Source organism: Acipenser ruthenus, chromosome 2 (assembly GCF_902713425.1).
Source record: "Acipenser ruthenus chromosome 2, fAciRut3.2 maternal haplotype, whole genome shotgun sequence".
Lineage (NCBI taxonomy): Eukaryota > Metazoa > Chordata > Actinopteri > Acipenseriformes > Acipenseridae > Acipenser > Acipenser ruthenus.
Window position 1 is genome coordinate 73,830,525 of NC_081190.1, and position 19,030 is coordinate 73,849,554.

At 38.4% G+C, this 19,030-nt stretch overlaps 1 protein-coding gene across 2 annotated transcripts; it reads left to right on the forward strand.

The window, feature by feature from the left end:
- Positions 1-4,445: 4,445 nt before the first annotated feature.
- On the forward strand, positions 4,446-17,807 carry LOC117408702 (methionine aminopeptidase 1-like). Of its 2 annotated transcripts, XM_034013943.3 has the most exons (12): positions 4,446-4,639; positions 12,580-12,631; positions 13,095-13,204; positions 13,906-13,966; positions 14,817-14,840; positions 15,148-15,239; positions 15,915-15,998; positions 16,421-16,559; positions 16,769-16,900; positions 17,103-17,246; positions 17,352-17,417; positions 17,522-17,807. In XM_034013943.3, exons 1-12 carry the CDS (start codon positions 4,526-4,528, stop codon positions 17,686-17,688), a joined length of 1,185 nt encoding a protein of 394 aa, XP_033869834.1. In that variant the 5' UTR covers positions 4,446-4,525; the 3' UTR covers positions 17,689-17,807. The 2 variants fall into 2 exon arrangements, with proteins under 2 accessions (XP_033869834.1, XP_033869835.1); XM_034013944.3 differs by lacking the exon at positions 14,817-14,840 and having other exon boundaries at positions 4,447-4,639.
- Positions 17,808-19,030: the final 1,223 nt, after the last annotated feature.

Genomic DNA, 19,030 nt, shown 5'->3' on the forward strand with positions numbered 1-19,030 from the left:
CAATCGGCAGTACGCATGTTTTTGGGGAAAAAAAACGTGACCTGCAAGGGGTTGTGGTATATGTGGTTTTTCAGGATTCTATATTATTTAGCAAAACCAGTGGTTTCCTAAATTAGCTTGATATTGGATATATAAGATCCGTAATCTTTCTATTAAATTTGGTTAAAAAAAAAAAAAAAAAAAAAAAAAGCTAAATTCAGACATATTATTTCAGAAATAAACTTAAATCTCCAACAAAAATGAAGTTAGGTCCAAATTAACATTGCAATCACAGTTAGACGAACTATATAAAAATAACAGGGCTCCTGTGTGGCACATCCGGTAAAGGCACAACGCGTGGAATGCAGGACGATCACTGTAGCTTGGACGTCGCCGTTTAGAGTCCAGGCTATTCCACTGTGGACCGTGGACGGGAGCTCCCAGGGTAGCGCACAACCGGCCGAGCGCCACCCAGGGGAGGAGGGCCCAAGTCAGCCTCGGCTCACCGCACACCAGCAACCCCTGTAGTCTGTCCGGGCGCCTGCGGGCTTGCATGTAAACTGCCCAGAGCTGCGTTGTCCTCCGACTCTGTAGCTTGACGGCACACGCTTCAGAGGACAGCGTGTGTTCGTCTTCACCGCTCCCGAGTCAGCGCGGTTGGGTGGTAGAAGTGCTGAGCCTAAAAATAATTGGATATTCTAAATTGGGTGAAAATGATTTTATATATATATATATATATATATATATATATATATATATATATATATATATATAATCATTTTCACGAATGTTTCTGTTCTATTATATTCACAACATAGCATTGTTGGTATGTTAATACATTGTAAAATAAAATAATGCAATGAGAATTGCTGTCACTGTGTCTTTTTTTTTATTTCAATACAAAAGATTCACCTAACCAAATGACTTGATTGAAATAGCATGCCTTGGATTTTGATTCTGAACCATTAATTCAAATTCAATTTTTTTTTTTTATTTCTTTATTTTTTTTTTTTTTTATCTGGATTTGTTTGTATTGCCCCAGGGTATAGAATTTTCAAGAGTAAGAACTTTAAATAACATTTTGTTTGATTTTTAATCATTCTGAATGGTTCTATTGTAGTTACTCGTGGTGTTTTTTTTTTTTTTTTTTTTTGGTCTGTGTTTTAAAGTGCATTGACCCGAGTTCAGAAGCTGCTTCAGCCATATATATAAACAACACAGGCAGGCTCAGCATTTTGAAATGCTGAGACATTTGCTGATCTAGCCTCCAATAAGAATCCCTTCTCATGATTACAAACCCCCATATGAAAATGTAATGTGCAGCATTTGCGCCAACATGGAAACTACTAAATTTAAAATAAAGTAAAGCCACAGGGGCTTTTATTTGTTCTAAAGCAAAGTGGTTAGAATTTTTTTTTTTTTTTTTAATTTAGAAAAGCAAAGGCAATGTAAAAAGTCTATAACTACTCTCTTTATTAATAATCAAAAGATAGATGATAAATTTAAAATCGCTAGTGAAATTTATAATTTTTTACCAAAATCTATATAATTCCTCATGTTCTCAAAGTGAATTAGATATTTTTTAATGCTATAGATTTTGCTATACCTGATGAAGAATAAAAAAATGTAACCAAATGTGATCTTAAAATCAGTGAATTAGATATCGCCATTAAATAAAATAAACAAAAAATCGGTGTTTGAAAAATAATGGTTTGCTAAAAATGTTATGTTTCTCAGAGATTCATTGGATGCACAGGGAGTATATAGATCGTATAATGATTTCATACAAGAATTCAACCTCTTAATTACAAGGCTCTAATACTCCTCATTAGAGATTTACTGCAGTATTACAAAGTTAGTCATACTTACCCATCCTTATTGATTAATGGTTTACACTTTCTAAATAATACATGTAATAACAAATATGGCTATATTTAATGATTTCAAATCTAAATACAATAATGACATCATAGATCAGTCAAGGCTTAGAAAACCAAGAAGCTTCTATTTAACCTGCCCAATTCCTCCAAAAGCTAAAGAAACTCACTTTAAAATCATTAGCTCTCTATATCCAGCCAGTGAATTTCTTCAGAAAAGATTTCGTTTTGAAAATATCCCTTGTGTTTTTTGCTTATCAAATATTGAATCTTTAGAACACTTATTTTTTTCATGCCCTCATATTATAAACAATTTTGGAAGGAAATTCATACTTGGTTATCTATAAAAAATGTACATCTGCCAGAATTGATATATGAGGACAATAGATGGTATTTCAATGCAGATTGCAATAGTGATATTTTGTTTATTGTAAACCTTATTATTTTGTTAGCAATTTTTTTTTATATTCACAAGTTTAAATGTTATAGCTCTTATGCACAATATTTCTCTATATAAAATCTTTAAAATTGATCAATTCCATATTAGCTTGTAAGTCATATAATTTATTAACAAAATAGCAGTGTGGAGCAGTGGTTAGGGCTCTGGACTCTTGCCCAGAGGGTTGTGGGTGCAATCCCAGGTGGGGGGCACTGCTGCTGTACCCTTGAGCAAGGTACTATACCTAGATTGCTCCGGTAACAATCCAGCTGTATAAATGGGTAATTATGTGTAAAAAATAATGTAATTGTATGTAAAAAAATAATGTGATATCGTGTTTGGAACCAGCAAACCCCCCAGAGCAACTCTGCAGAGGATGACGAGGTCCATCACCAGCTGTCCTTGACCCTTGGTCAGGCTGACCTTGGCTAACAACTCGCCAGCCTGCCAGCTAAAACATCACTCCTGCGGCAGTAAATGCAGTTTGGTGCTGCAGCTGTGAGGGGCTTTGCCCAGCACAGAAGGGTAAGCTGCAGGAGCTGTTGCTAGAGTTCCAGCACTGCTTTGTGACCCTGCTGGAGGGAGTGGGCCGGACTCACCCGGTGCAGCATGACATTGAGACTGGAGACGCAAGCTGCTGCCTCGCCGGCTACCTCTGGTCCGACAAGAAGCAGCAGAGAAGGTCTTGGGGGAAATGCAGGCGGCAGACCTGATCAAGCCATCAGAGTGTCCAGATCTCCCTGCAGTTGGCAGTAACAAAGGGTCTTTAGGCTCAGTGGGGCAGCCTGGCTATCCAGGACGGCCCTACAGTGGTGGTGGCGGGAGCTGGCAGAGCGGAGAGATGAGGTGGCAGGTGGTGGTACCGGACTCGCTGAAGTCAACAGTGCTACAGGCCCATCATGGCACCCCGGCTGCAGGACACTTCGGGCTTGCAAAGACCCTCTGGAGGATCCAGTAAGCGTTCTACTGGAGGTGCTGCTGCTGGCATATAGTGGACTATTGCCGGCGCTGCAACTAATGCGTGGCACGGAAAGGGCCCTCAGGCCATTTCCAAGCCCCACTAACAATTTCCAGTCGGGGGGCTTGTGGAGCGAGTGGGGGTTGATATTCTGGGGCCCTTTCCTCGCTCGGACTGGGGGAACCGCTACATCCTGGTGGCCATGATGGCCATTTACAAAGTGGCCAGAAGCCTACGCCATCCCAGACTAGGGGGTAGGGTGCCGCAGGAGCTGCTCTCAGATCAGGGGCGCAACTTCGAGTCCAGGGTCTTATCCGACATGTGCCAATGTCTGGGGATCCACAAGACCCGTACCACACCCCAGCACCCTGTGTGGTCCGGTCTTGCCAGCAGTAACACCAGCCTGTAACTATTGTGTGCACGGAGCAGGGAGGCGGTACTGAGAGGCTGCTTCCAGGTGCACAGGTTGCCGTAAATCAAAGGATTCAGGGGATTAAAGGGATGCACCTGGACTAAAAGAAGGGATCTCAATAAAGAATTGCTGTTCTGAACTGAAGCTACAGTCTCTAGTCTCGTCTCAACTGTTGCTGAAAAGCTGGTACATTATAATATAAGTCTCTCTTTACCCATTTTATTGATTATTTATTACTGTATTTTAATCATTCATGATGTGCAAATACAAAATAGCTGTTGATTGCCATGTTTTTTATGGATTGAAAGACTAGTGTCCTTTAATTTTCCAGAATACTTCTGCGTCCATGTCTACCATGATGATACTTTTATAAAGCGGACATGTACGTACTTATCATTATGACTAGATTAAGATGTTATGAATATAACCACAGCACAAAACATATTACCAGAAATGTACAAAAACATACAAATTGAATTTAAAGCACACACTTTCAGCTTAAGTATTCGATTCAAATGAGTACTGTAGTACTGTTAAGACATTACAGCGGTAAAGTGCAATTTCTTTTTTTTTTGGCAAACTTAAAATCATGCATACCATAAATATCAAAAATACCGGGGGTACTTTTTGTTTATGTTCCCACTAGTTGTTGTCAGTCTACCTGTATTATCTTTGGAAAAATGACATGACCGCTACAATCGAATAAAATGAATGAAAGATGCAGCGGACCTATTGAGACGGGTAGTCAGGCACTGCTGTAGATGGCTGTATGCCGCCCTGCTCCTCCCTGATCGAGGTCCTCATCATCGCTGGGCCCCTCCTCTTGTCCCTTTTTGCTCTGCCTGCATCTCAGTGTCAGCATGGCGGCTTTAGAAACCCGAGCGTGTGAGACTGATGGCTGTAGCAGTGAGGCCAAACTGCAGTGCCCAACCTGCATCAAGCTGGGGATCCAGGGTTCCTACTTCTGTTCACAGGTAACGGAACTATTGGGACAATAGACGTCACATGCAATAGAAAGAATGGAGGCGATGTCTTGCTCTTAGGTTGTTCAGGGGTCTCTCCTCCCGAGCACTCAGCGATGTGAAACTTGACATTGGTTGTAATGGTCAGTTCATTGTTCCACTCGTTGCCCAGATGAATTACATAATTGACAAGTTCGTAATGATAATGATTCTGCTTGCTTGCGTACAGTCTAATTGTACTCGTGTTCTTGCAGGGGTTAGGTGTGTGTGTGTGTGTGTGTGTGTGTGTGTGTGTGTGTGTGTGTGTGTGTGTGTGTGTGTGTGTGTGTGTGTGTGTGTGTGTGTGTGAGTCAGTCAGTCAGTCAGTCAGTCAGTCAGTGTAAGTGAGTGAAGTTGAAGATTCCTGCCTGTGCTGGTACATGCATTTGTTAGTGATTCATTCAGATGCTGTATTTAAAATGGATCTACAGCACAATTCATGTATAGACAGTACTGCTATGTTTGAATTGGGCGTCGGCTGTAGGTGATAACGTTTACGCACTATTACATTAATTATTGCATGACAAAATCATACCACTAGCATCTGCTGGTCACTGCCACATTGTGGCTCTACATATAAAGTGACTTGAACTCGTTAAAAACATAGAGCTGTATATTATTAGGAACAGCTACATTGGAAATGTTCCCTTAATTTGCATAAGAAAATAGACAGTTACTGTAACATAACAGAGCATTAGGCAATGCCATTTTGAAGCAGACAACTGCAACAAGGAGTATAGCTTCAGAAACAAATAGTAACAACAGCAATAGTCACTTTTTACAGCACCGAGTCGACTGTATGGGGAATGCAAACACAAGCTATTTAAAGAGTGATTCAGCAGGTAGCCTTACTATTGAAAGTCTTACCAATTGCAGCCTGATTTTTAAAATAATTAAACCTTGTATTACATTGACAATGATTGCCTTGCACGCTGATGCTTAATGAAGAAGTATGTCAGTACAGTAACATACATCCCCTGCCACAGCTGTGAATTCAAAATCAGACCTGTCATAAAGGCAAAAAAAGAGTGGACTTATATGAGCAGTATGTACAGTATAGAGTAAGAAATGGAAATGTGTAGTTTAATGAAAATTGGTTATGTGATTAAGCATAATAGTATAATGGTATATTAAAATGATTGATTCACAGTATGTGGAATAACTTATTTTGTTCTCAAAATACATTTAAAATGAAAGTGTGACATACAGACAGACGGACTAATGTACAGACAGAGAGACAAATGCGCCAGATGAACACCCCCTTCATCTACATAACATTCTCAGTAACTTGTACTAAATAATGTTAATGCCATGTGTTACCAAAATTGGATAACGTTTTTCTTTTTTCAGATATATGGAAAATGTATGCTTTAATAACGAATGCACAGTTGTACAATGTTGTGTGAGTTGTGACTCCGAAGCTAAAGCAGCTGTGCTAGTCAACGCTCAACAGGTTCATAAATCACATCTTTGTGCTCTTCAACAAGAGGTTGCTGCTTGATCTTTGACTTGCCTAAGTCCTGCCCGGTCCCTCAGATGTGTGGAAATGATTGCTGGAGCAGGGAAAGTGCAAACAGCCTGATCCTTCTAGAATGTGAAGATTGCAGTTTTACAGCATACATGTAAAGCTGTTTTCTCTAGAAAAATGGTACAGGTGGTGACAGGATGGGTTTGATGAGTTTTGCTCCTGAAATATGAAACCTCTTCTTTTTGCCAAACAAGATGATAGTATGTGTTGTCAGTTTCATTTGCTATTAAGGTGGAGCTCTATGTAAAGTATTGTATCAACCTCACAATTCTTACCAAAATGGCTTTTTGTTTCTTTTTTTCTCATTTTCTCCCCTATTTGGAAAGCCCAATTATTTCTATTTCAACCCGGCTCACCACTGCCACCCCTGCGCTGACACGGGAGAGTCAGCCGTCCGCTTCTTTTCACTCTGCAGGCCCGCCGTGCAGCCACCTCGGAGCTACAGTGTTGGAGGACCACGCAGCTCTGGCAACTTGCAGGCAGGCACCTGGCTAGTCTACAGGGGTCGCTGGTGCGCGGTGAGCCGAGGACACCCTGGCCGAATTAAGCTCTCCCCACCCTGGTGGCGCTCGGCTAATAGTGCGCCGCCCCCTGGGAGCTCCCGTCCACGGTCGGCAGTGGAATAGCCTGAACTCGAACTGCCGATCTCCACAAAAAGCTATTTTATCCTTCCAAAACAACCATACAATATTGGGCAATACAATGGTACAGCAAACTACACTTCATACATTAACTTTGTAGTTTAAGGTATAGGAATATTAAGACTTAATTCTTCATCAATATTTTGGGGATATAGTCCAGGCCCCCTTCTATCAGTTGTCATTCCTGAGTGGTGTTCTAGATAAAGGTGTCCATCGCGGACAAGGCTTTTGAAAGAATACACAAAGAAATATGTGAAAATAGAAATACTAGAAAAGTTAACTTGGTCCTGTAACATCTTGATGTTTTAATAGCCTTCTCTTGTTACAAGTACCAGTCTTTGTTTTGTATACATTGGAGGTTATTTCCAAAGGTCAGTCAGAGGAGACAAAGTCTTTATTAACTTGTCTAAAACTGCTAAACAAAATAGGTTAAACATGGTGCTTTCTGCTAAATTAACACATATGTGAATATCGTCTCGGAGGGAGTCATTGTACTACATTGTAGTTGCTTTGTCAACGTAGGTGCATTATACGTGAACAATGTCAGGCACATCAGTGTGTATAATCAGTGAAAATGATTGCAAAACAAAGCACTGTTTGACAATTTACAAAAAGGCATTCCAAATACAGTTTTTAACGGTACAGTAAGTATATGAATGCCTTGCTTTCTCGTTTTCTTTAATTGAACATAGTTAAACCTGGGTAGTTTGTTTTACATAAAGTGAGAGCATGTAAAAGTAAAACTGAATTCCCAAACGCACGGTCTTAACAACAAACTAAATAAATAAATAAATAATCTGCAACTGAATCCTACTAAGAGAGAGCCGACTCTATGAGCTGAGCTTCCACAGTCATAAAAACTGCTTGTGCCACCTGTCTTGTCCCCAATAAAAGTTTTTTGTAATGTAGGGAAAACTGAATTGTCAGACAAACCAGCAGATCTAATTTAAAACTATTGTCACTATAGGTTTAAATGGCAGTTTAGCATATTCTTAATTTGGCAGTAAATGAAAGAAATCCTACCTCTTCAGCTGAAAGTACTAAGGTCATTCATTCTGGGGCACTGAAAGGCTTGCCAGTTTGTCATGAATTACTGCAAGTGTTTACCTGCTCTGTTGAAAGTTAGAAACACCAGCTGTTGGACAGAGGATGCTAAATATGCAGAACTGTGTTCCCAAGTTGTAGAAAAGGGTGGGGGGGGGGTTACGGGTAGCTTGATATTCATTTCATTTAGTTATTTTTAAACTGCTTCCTACAATATCGTGTTTCTTCTACTTTACTGTGTATTATATGTAAGCATACAGGCTTTAATTATTTGTATGAAGTACAGTGCACAATGCTTTAATTTTCAGATGATGAAAATCAACCTGTATGGGTATATCTAGAGGAAGGTAATTTCCTATCTTCTGTAATTTTCTGTCGTTGCAGACCTTTATTGGAATGTTCTTTAACATGATCTTTCTCCTGTTGGGTTTGTGAACCTAAGTGGGGACCTCCAGCTGTTTGTCAGACCTAATTATATCCGCCAGTGTTAGCACTGACTCCAGAATGGAAAGCGGTAAAGATGTTGCATCAGCTGTGGTCAAATTTAATCAAAGTGGGGAACACGGAAGACGTCTAGAAAAGAAACTCCCACTCAACAGACTGTAAATTGGTCTAATGTAGCATGTGCCAACATCTGATCAGGTATATTAGGGTTGCAGAGCTTTGATAACAATAGTATTGATGATATTCAGAGTGTCATTCAGTACTCCAACGACAGTGAGGTACATTAACAAAGCAATGAAGAGATTTAGTTGGTGACCAATACGTTTCTAGATATTTTTGCAGATTATTAGCTATCAACTGTTCTGCTGCGCTAGTACAGAAAAATCTAACTAAAATATCCTTTCAGATTTGCAGCTGTTTAGCATGAAATGTACTGTACAGCAGAGCTGGAGTCGAGTCCCAATAATGTCAAATCGAGTTGCGTGTAAGTCAACCCCCCAAAAAAGCCTTTGCTAGATCAGCTTGTATCTTGTTTTTAAGATCCTCTGCTTTTTGTTTTATTTTTTAATGCTTGTTTGGTTGTTAGTAGCTTATTGATCCCAGAATCTCATCAAGCAGCTTCTTGATGGATCCCAGGGTGTCAGCTTCAAGAACATTATTGGGGAGTTGGTTCCATACCCTCACAATTCTCTGTGTAAAAAAAGTGCCTCCTGTTTTCTGTTCTGAATGCCCCTTTATCTAATCTCCATTTGTGACCCCTGGTCCTTGTTTCTTTTTTCAGGTCAAAAAAGTCCCCTGGGTCGACATTCTCAATACCTTTTAGAATTTTGAATGTATGAATCAGATCACCACATAGCCGTCTTTGTTCAAGACTGAATAGATTCAATTATTTTAGCCTGTCTGCATAAGACATGCCTTTTAAACCCGGGATAATTCTGGTTGCTCTTCTTTGCACTCTTTCTAGAGTAGCAATATCCTTTTTGTAACAAGGTGACCAGAGCTGAACACAATATTCTAGGAGAGGTCTTACTAATGCATTGTAAAGTTTTAACATTACTTCCCTTGATTTAAATTCAACACTTCTCACAATATATCCAAGCATCTTGTTGGCCTTTTTTTTTACAGCTTCCCCACATTGTCTAGATGAAGACATTTTTGAGTCAACATAAACTCCTTGGTCTTTTTCATAGATTCCTTCTTCAATTTCATTATCTCCCATATGATATTTATAATGCACATTTTTATTGCCTGCGTGTAGTACTTTACACTTTTCTCTATTAAATGTAATTTGCCATGTGTCTACCCAGTTCTGAATGCTGTCTAGATCATTTTGAATGACCTTTGCTGATGCAACAGTGTTTGCCACTCCTCCTATTTTTGTGTCGTATGCAAATTTAACAAGTTTGCTTACTATACCAGAATCTAAATCATTAATGTAGATTAGGAATAGCAGAGGACCTAATACTGATCCCTGTGGTACTCCACTGGTTACCTCACTCCATTTTGAGGTTTCTCCTCTAATCAGTACTTTCTGTTTTCACTGGTAGCCACCTCTCTTGGATGGTTGCTTCTATATCTTCCAACTTCCTTGAAATATGAAGTTATTTCTTTAGTATTTCCCTCACTTGCATGTCCTTCTGAGGAAAAAATGTAACATAAAAAGAAGGTAGTAGAAATTATAACTATGGTTTCTGATGTTTATTATTATAACTATGAATTGTAGGGTTTATTTTTTTATTTATTTTTATTTTTTATTTTTTTTCTTAGCAGACGCCCTTATCCAGGGCGACTTACAATTGTTACAAGACATCACATTAGTTTTACATACAATTACCCATTTATACAGTTGGGTTTTTACTGGAGCAATCTAGGTAAAGTACCTTGCTCAAGGGTACAGCAGCAGTGTCCCCAACCTGGGATTGAACCCACGACCCTCCGGTCAAGAGTCCAGTAACCACTACTCCACTTATTACTCTACCTGCCAAATTGTTTCTTTTTTTTTTTTTTTTATAAAATACAGAAACGTGGTACTAGTCAAAATATTTAAAACTGGTAGGAAAGTTTTTTTTTTTTTGGGGGGGGTCATTCACAAACTTTTACACAGGGATCCTACTCTATAACTTTCTTCAAGAATACTGCTGGGTGGAATGTGAGAAACACATTTTTTACCTGGTAAAGTTTCCAAGCAGAAATGTACAAATTCTCAGCGTTTTAATGAATAAGCTGAGCAGTTAATTGCAACTTACCAAGCATAGCATTAAACATAAAACACAACAACTCAGATCTGATATAAATAACAGATTTATTAATTATTATTATTATTATTATTATTATTGCAGAACAGTGTACTGTATGAAGATCAACAAACAGTATTGCTCCTGGGACAGATGGAGAAATACAAGCAAGGCAACACGTTATTTAAAATCCGGTTTTATATCGCCATTAAGAATTTGAGAGGTTCATATATTTAAAAAATGTGCGTATTGATTGCTACATCAAACTGCAGTATCGTAAGCAACAAAGATCACTATGTAAAGCTGTAGGCCTACTACTACAGAGACATGATTGTAAAGCCAATATTGTATAAATGTTCATAATTTATCTTATTTATTTATAAGCGACGCACTGGGCTTAACGCACCTGTTGTATTCTTATTGCCTATAGTATATATTCATAAGCATCCAGATATATTATTGATATGTCTTTATTAATAAAAATAAAAAAAAACTGCTAATATTAGTAATTCCTTAATAAAATATATAATTTGTTGGAAAGTAGTAGTTTAAGTTAAAATCTACTTACCTCTCCGGGTGCATACGACTGAGTTGTCTATTAAAGTTAGATGTTGTCCCAAGCTCATCAGTAGTACATGTGGCACAGAATGTGCAGCTTACTTTGCTTACATTGTAGTTATTAAACCTGAATTGCACCACTTGAGGAGGTACACTCCTTGACTCCATTTTTACAGTGCATGTGGAAGTGCCAGACCCCGTACTGTAGAGTGTGCGCTCAGCACATTTTTCCTTAATGTCCTGTATTAATACACATTATTTAGTTTGTAAACATTAAGACTACAGTACTTGTGTACCCCCCCCCCCCCCCCCAAGTAATACAAAGTATGGATTACTAGTTGGATTAATAGAAACGTGATTGCATAAAAAAAGCAGTTACAAGTCAAGTCTGAATCAAAGCCTCGATTCATTCATGAGTAAGTCAAAGTCTGAGTCATGAAAATTGTGACTTATCCTCTACCTCTCCTGTACAGTATTCTTCTCACCCCACCCCCGCTGTACAGTATTCTCCTCTCCCCCCACCCCTGCTGTACAGTATTCTCCTCCACCCCCACGTATCAATAAACATGGTCCTAATAGGCAGCAGTGTGGAGTAGTGGTTAGGGCTCTGGACTCTTGACCGGAGGGTCATGGGTTCAATCCCCAGTGGGGGACACTGCTGCTGTACCCTTGAGCAAGGTACTTTACCTAGATTGCACCAGTAAAAACTCAACTGTATAAATGGGAAGTTGAATGTCAAAAATAATGTGATATCTTGTATCATTTGTAAGTCGCCCTGGATAAGGGCATCTGCTAAGAAATAAATAATAATAATAATACTAATGAGTGAGACACCCATGTTGTAGAGTGATAGGACCTTTGACCGTTCGTTACAAACTGCTGCTGATAACAGAACTTCCAGAAACCACAGCAAATGCCCTTGAATGGATAAATATTCTAACTGACAAGACTGCTGAATTGCTGCTTTACTGGGCTTCGTTAAGACCCTTGGTGTTAGTATGCAGGACTGCAGGCATTCTGGTGTCTAGCTGCAGTTTTAAAGAACCGTTCTGAGTCACTCGAACGTTCCCAAGTGACAATGTAGGAATGGCCAAACTTACCAGCGATAGTTTTAGTTTTTCATATACAAAATTGCTCAGCTGGCTTACAGACTGAGGGTCTGCTAGACCCTAGCAGTGTCTCTATGGTAACATGTATCTGAACATAGTACAGTACCTTAATTGATCACACGCTTCGTCTGTCTTTCCAAATACTGGTACAGGGTAAGTTTTTATTATGACATGTCTCATAACTTACCTAAACCTACTACTCGTGGATTTCTGTACAATTTCCCTTTGCAGCAAAGTGTTTGTTTGCCTTTATGCATTCTAAATATTGCAAAAAAGATTGTCAGTTAACTTGACCACAGCAGTTTCCAGAAGTGTAATTTGTGTAACTGGGAAATGCTGTCTTTTTTTCATACAGGAATGTTTTAAAGGGAGCTGGGTTACCCACAAGCTGCTTCACAAAAAAGCAAGTACGTTTTTTGTTTTTTTTCCCCTCGTCAAAATATATATATATATAAACATCTGCTTTTCTTAACCAGGTCACACCAGAGATGATTGTATGTATTTATTTATTTTTATTTTTTAAACCTGGTTATGTAAAAAAAAAAAATTAATTGCCTTAAATTAATTTTTAGATGTCACAGAAGTGCTGCACTTTAAAATGCATTCCTGTAAGACTCCCATTGTATGTCGGTGTGACATTTGGGTGTTACTGTGTGCTTTATAAGACCTATATCAGATGTTATAGGCATACGTGTAATTTATTAAGCTCATGCTAAGCAATGCAACTCTTTCCTGTTGACATCCATGATACTACTTGATTTCTATTTTTATCAAACTAATTTACTTTCAAATTACGTACAAAATTAAATTGGAGTTATGACGGTACCTGATTACTATATTTTTCTTTCTGTTTACCTGTTTGTACTGTAGAAGAAGATAAGACGAATCAGGATTCAAGCAAAGGTGTAGAGAATGATGTCAATACAGACCCCTGGCCTGGCTATCGATTTACAGGCAAACTGCGGCCCTGCTATCCACTGGTAAGTACACACAGTCAGTCACAGTCACTTCCCCTACCTGATAAAAGCAATCTCACACCTTGTATGTACTTACATGTCAGACTTGATATATATCTGTAAAGTAGGGCTGCAACGAAGGGTACATTTTGACCTTCGAAGGTTCGGAACACATTACTGAACTAAGGTTCGAACCTTCGATGGTACTATTTTGCTAAATTTACTGGTGACGTCAAAGCTTTATTTAACAGTCACCGTTCCAAACAGTAACTTAAAGTAACAGTAAGTAATTGTAGCTCACAAAAAATTCCATAAATCTTGCTTATTTTATACTTCCAGTAGCTGCAATGGTCTCACATGCGCAGACACATGTAGCAATCTTGTCATTTAATTTTAAAAGGTATCTGGTACTACATTAAGTTCCCAGTTTGCTTGCTTTAGTGAATGGGGTGGAGACAGGTTAAATGACCCAGGAAGTGTACGGCTTGTAAACTGAGATTGCTTTAATCCTAATACCAGATAGCATGTTTTAAAATGAAAATACATGTTTGGTAAAAACAAGTGAACCTTTCAGAAGTGCATGTTTGAGACCTTCTGGTTGCTCAATAGTTTGTGTTATGCTCCACAGGACATTAATGAAAACCATGTGTTATTTAATACATAATAACCCAGCACCTAACAGTGTTATTCTTGACACTGCATAACCACCTCTTTCCTCTGATTAGACTCCAATGAGGCCTGTACCGAGCTATATCCAGAGACCTGATTACGCTGATCATCCATTAGGTAATGCATCTGTATTTTTCCAACAGTTTTTTTTTTTTTTTTTTTTTCTAGATTATGGTGGTTGACTTGCAGTTCACAGGATATTCTTCTGAGCAGGACCGTAGCGTGTAAGCAGTTACAGCAAAGTGTATTGTTTAATTGGTATTTATTTTTGATCAGCAGCAGCATTTGTATGTAAACATGTGTCCTGAATTGTAAATGGGTTGAGCCAAAGGTGGGAATCTTTGAGACAAAGTTTCCTAATCCTGAAAATATTAAACAATGACCTTGCTAGGTAAGATCCAGAGAACTAAGGTAGCTTGATATTTCTAATCCAATGATACATGTGCCAAAAAACAAATATCTTTTTAAATATGAGATGTATGAAGTGTTTAGTTTTGTTATTGAAGTGCTTCCTTATTGTTTGCTTGTACTGCAGTACTAAATGATTTCTGCTGCAGACCTGCAAAAACATCTATACCTCATTTACAGCAAATTCCTAAAATACATGTCAGTAATTTAATCTGTCGAATTGAAAAACTCAGGTAAACGGCAGGTAAAAACTAGCAGTAATCCAAATTTGGGGGGGTACTGTCTAAAAGAAAAGCATTCAACACACATATAATAGTAATGCTGTGCAAAAAAAGCATCAAACAGTAACCACTTCCAGTTGGTTCATGGAAGGTAGTTCAGGCAGAGGGGTCCAAGCAGAACTGAATTGCAGTCAGGTTGATCAAGGCTTTCCTCTGTCTGGGGGTGAATGGAAATGAGGTATAAAAAGGCTTTTAGAAATGAAGCAATCCAATTTCAAAGGACTTTGAGTTTCTTGTTTATTTATAAAGCTTTTTTCTTGCCTTGCTTACTACTGCAGCTGCAGAAGTGGGCCTCATGGCAGGTATGTGTCCTGTGGTAATTGTAGATTTTATTTATCTATTTTTTAAATGGCTATTTCACTTGGGATTTTTCATTGTTTTTTAACAGATCTGTCTGAACCAAACCTAATGGAAAAAGAGGAGGCCACCTCACTGTTTCGCTGTGTTCTTGTTCAATAGAATGTGAAGCGAAAGCTGACCACCCTTTATTATTGTCTCAAATTTGGAAAAAAAAGTCCATTGGCCCACTCTTGCTTCAAAGCCATCCATTTATTCTGTGGAACTATGATGTTATTGTTACTAAAAAGTAACCAACCTTTTTAATTGTAGGAATGTCTGAGTCAGAGCAATCCCTAAAGGGCACCTCCCAAATTAAAATCCTTTCTTCAGAAGATATAGAAGGAATGAGGGTGGTGTGCAAGGTAATACCTTTTAATTGCTTCTTAACATCCCTTGCGTGTCTCTTGTCCTTTTAAGATTTACTTGAGCGATTTTAATGGTTTTTTTTTTTTTTTTAACATTTTCATGCAGTTTCCAGTCAATGTATTTTTCTTGATGCACAGTTGAGGACATTCCTGATTTACGGGATCTTTTTTTAATGTTTAAACAGGGGCAGATCCTAATATCATTTAAAATGATTAAATCTGATTACCTGCTGCCCTTTTCCTGTATCTTTTAGGGTATGTAATAATGTTAAGACTAAGGTCAATACATGTCCTTGGGAGAACCCCAGGTGGATTATTGTAGACAGTATTTGTATCTGCTGTTCTCTTTAGATCATGAAACTATAGTGCTGTTTTGTGTATGAAATGTGTCGTCATCTTTTTCTTAATGTGGCCCAATATGGGACCTTCAGGCTGTCTTTCTCCCCCCTGTGCGTGATATGGGATTAACACATAACACCTGCCTCCTCACACGATGTTAGGGTCTGACAGACGGATTTAAATCGCTGACCACCTGGCTCATAATTGAGCATTGGGTTTTCAACATCATGAGGCAGATTTCCCTAGTCCTGTTTTTTAATAAATCTCTGTAACCTGTTCTAGCCTTTTTTATTTTATTTTTTTAATGTAACATTTTGTGCTTTTGTGTTGTAGCTTGCTAGGGAAGTGCTGGATATAGCCTCTTTGATGATAAAGCCAGGGATTACTACTGAAGAGATTGACCATGCTGTGCATCTGGTAAAATCTTATTAGCCTTCATCCACCTTATAACAAGTTTGAATTTAAGATAGTCACAAGAGTTTTAGTTATTTTAGTTGAGGTTGATATTAAAATTAAATGCATGCTTCAGTGACATTACATATTTGGTTGATCTGTTGCATTATTTTCATATAGCTCCAGTCTCTATTCTTATGTGAGGGTTACTTTCTGTGTGTGTCAGAAGAATCTTGCACCTTATCTATGGAAATCCCTTCCTAGCGTGCTGTGTCCAGCCCTTTCTGTCTTTACTAAAAGGCTTTATTTTCACACACATAATTTCTGATTTGCAGTTTGTATTCCAAACCTATTGGAATGCTTGTTCATAAAAAGCTAAATTGGACAGTTGTATACATACTGTGTATTACACTAATAACATGTTTACTGCTTTGTCACTTTTCCAGGCATGTACTGCTAGAAACTGCTATCCTTCTCCACTAAATTATTACAACTTTCCCAAGTCCTGCTGTACGTCGGTAAACGAAGTGATCTGCCATGGAATTCCAGACGGCAGATCCCTGGAAGATGGAGATATTTTAAATGGCAAGTAGTTTTTCAGTCCTCTAGCACTATAGAACAATATTAACATTTTAATCAATTGCATGCTCTAAAGTAAGTCTACACACCCCACTCCTCTGAAGGATGATAACCTATTTTTGCATAACATTGCATTTGTGTATTTGTTATCTTGCATTGTCTACAGCACCCATACTGATACTAACGCCCTATTTCATGGTCTTTCCTCCCTGTAGTGGATATAACTGTGTATCGCAATGGGTACCATGGGGATCTTAACGAGACCTTCTTTGTTGGGGAAGTGGATGAGGCAGCCAAGAAATTAGTGCAGACTACTTTCGAATGCCTAATGCAATCCATTGATTCAGGTAAGCATGTTTGAAACTCCAGTGTCCTATTTATTTTTTTCAGTCCATTTTCTAGTATTAAGTTTTTCTGAAGGGTATTTTTGTCTATTGTAATGACCCTGGATTTCCTCATGGATGTGCTGTTTACTAGAGTTGCATGAACCGATGTATTGTCTGCTTGCAGTTTGTGTGTGGTTGATTGCCACCCTTGTTTGTTTTGCAGTAAAGCCAGGTGTTCGTTACAGGGAGCTGGGCAACATAATCCAGAAACATGCACAAGCCAATGGGTTTTCTGTAGTAAGAAGCTACTGTGGACACGGTATTCATAAACTGTTCCACACTGCACCAAATGTGCCACATTATGCTAGTAAGTATTGTTTTATTACAGGCTTTCAAAGCTTTTGCAAATTCAAGAAAATCTAACAAGATTTAATTTTGATTTGTATCAAACAAACTTATTTTACTGTTTTAGAAAACAAGGCTGTTGGGGTGATGAAGCCAGGGCATGTGTTCACCATAGAGCCAATGATTTGTGAAGGTGAGTTTTTGTCTGAAGTGTGAATATATAATATTGCAGAGTGTAATTGGTTCATTTTCAGTGATAATGTGAAAACTGACTGTTTCCCTTATGTCTGTGTGCAGGTGGTTGGCAGGATGAGACCTGGCCGGACGGTTGGACTGCAGTGACCCGTGATGGGAAGCGGTCTGCCCAGTTTGAGCACACTCTACTGGTGACCGAGACTGGCTGCGAGATCCTTACTCGACGCTTGGAAGACAACGGGCGCCCGCACTACATGTCACACATTTAGGGGTTGCTGCTGTCACTCTAGGCCTTTTGTCTCTGTGCAGGGCACTGTTTACATTACAGTAACAGACTGCAGTGCCTGTGGGATTGTTTTGCTCTCCTCTTTTTTTTTTTTTTTTTTTTTTTAATACAAGTATTTAAAAGACACCTGGTTTGAATTTCCTATATTGGGTATTTTATAGTCAAGAACCACTGACTTTAATATCCTCTCATGTTCTATACAGGGTTTGACTTAGATGACTTTGTTTAAAATGAAGTTTCCTAATCATACATGATAGCTCAGCTTATCCTGGCAGTAACTTCATAATTTGGTGGTGCTTCACTGTAGAATATGCCAAAATCACATTCAAATTAATTAAGTAAAATGTTAATGGTGTGATTCGTTAAACCTGGTGCACAATGCAGTTGCTTGACAGCTACAAACACTCTTAGGAACTAATAGGAGGAGGGGAAGAGAATACAAAAGGGAAAAAATCTATATGTATATATCTATTGAGCTGCAGTACTAAAGTATTTTCATTGGCCACAGTGGGATTGCTAATGTTGGAGTAATAACTTCCCTAATTTGTTTGATACAGTTTTAGACACTCCATTTGGTAAAATGTGTGGCTTGTACAAAGCAGTAATGAGAGAAGATACATATTTGGTCTCTCGTTAACGATTCGGTGACTCGTTACCCAGGTCAGATTTCAATTTCCGACAATCTTCCTGTGGTATTTTTACATTTTATTTAAAAGGACAAACTAAGACCTTGAAGCTGGAGGCAGTTCTTTCTTAGCAGTGAAGTTACAAATAAGAGAGATCCCACTTAACGAACAGTATTTTAAAGTTGCCTACGGCACCGATATTTTCCCCACCTTTAGCATTGGATCCTAGTTGCATCGTCTTATCAACAAGTGCCTCATTTCCTAGTAAAACACTTACACCAGATTATTATTTTATTGTTCTGATGGAATGTATTATCTACACAAGTGATTTGCAGATTTTTAAATATAGGGAGGTTGTAAATTATTCTAAAAGGGATGAATTGTGTCAATGCTATCTTACATGTACTTGTTTAAGACAGAGCTGTGTTGATTCCTATAGCCACTGCACCTCCACAGAGGCAGAGGGCTTATTCAGCTTTTCATTTAATAATAAAAATAAAAAGAAAGATTATATCATGAAAAACTTATTTTTGTAGACCAATACTGAAACCTCAGCTATGAATGGTTGAGCCTTGTGAAAATGTCAACAATCTGGTTACCTGAAAGACATGTAAAACCTTTAGGTACATTTGAAATTCAAATACCTAACAAACATCCAATTTCAGTAACATGTACCTATATATATATTACACATCTACC

What these genes read in the sequence shown, in the direction of transcription:
- LOC117408702 (XM_034013943.3), top strand. Translation starts at nt 4,526, where the DNA reads ATGGCGGCTTTAGAAACCCGAGCGTGTGAGACTGATGGCTGTAGCAGT. An exon ending in GAATGAGGGTGGTGTGCAAG is followed by an intron (nt 15,240 to 15,914) that starts GTAATACCTTTT and finishes TTTGTGTTGTAG; the next exon opens with CTTGCTAGGGAAGTGCTGGA. An exon ending in TTGACCATGCTGTGCATCTG is followed by an intron (nt 15,999 to 16,420) that starts GTAAAATCTTAT and finishes TCACTTTTCCAG; the next exon opens with GCATGTACTGCTAGAAACTG.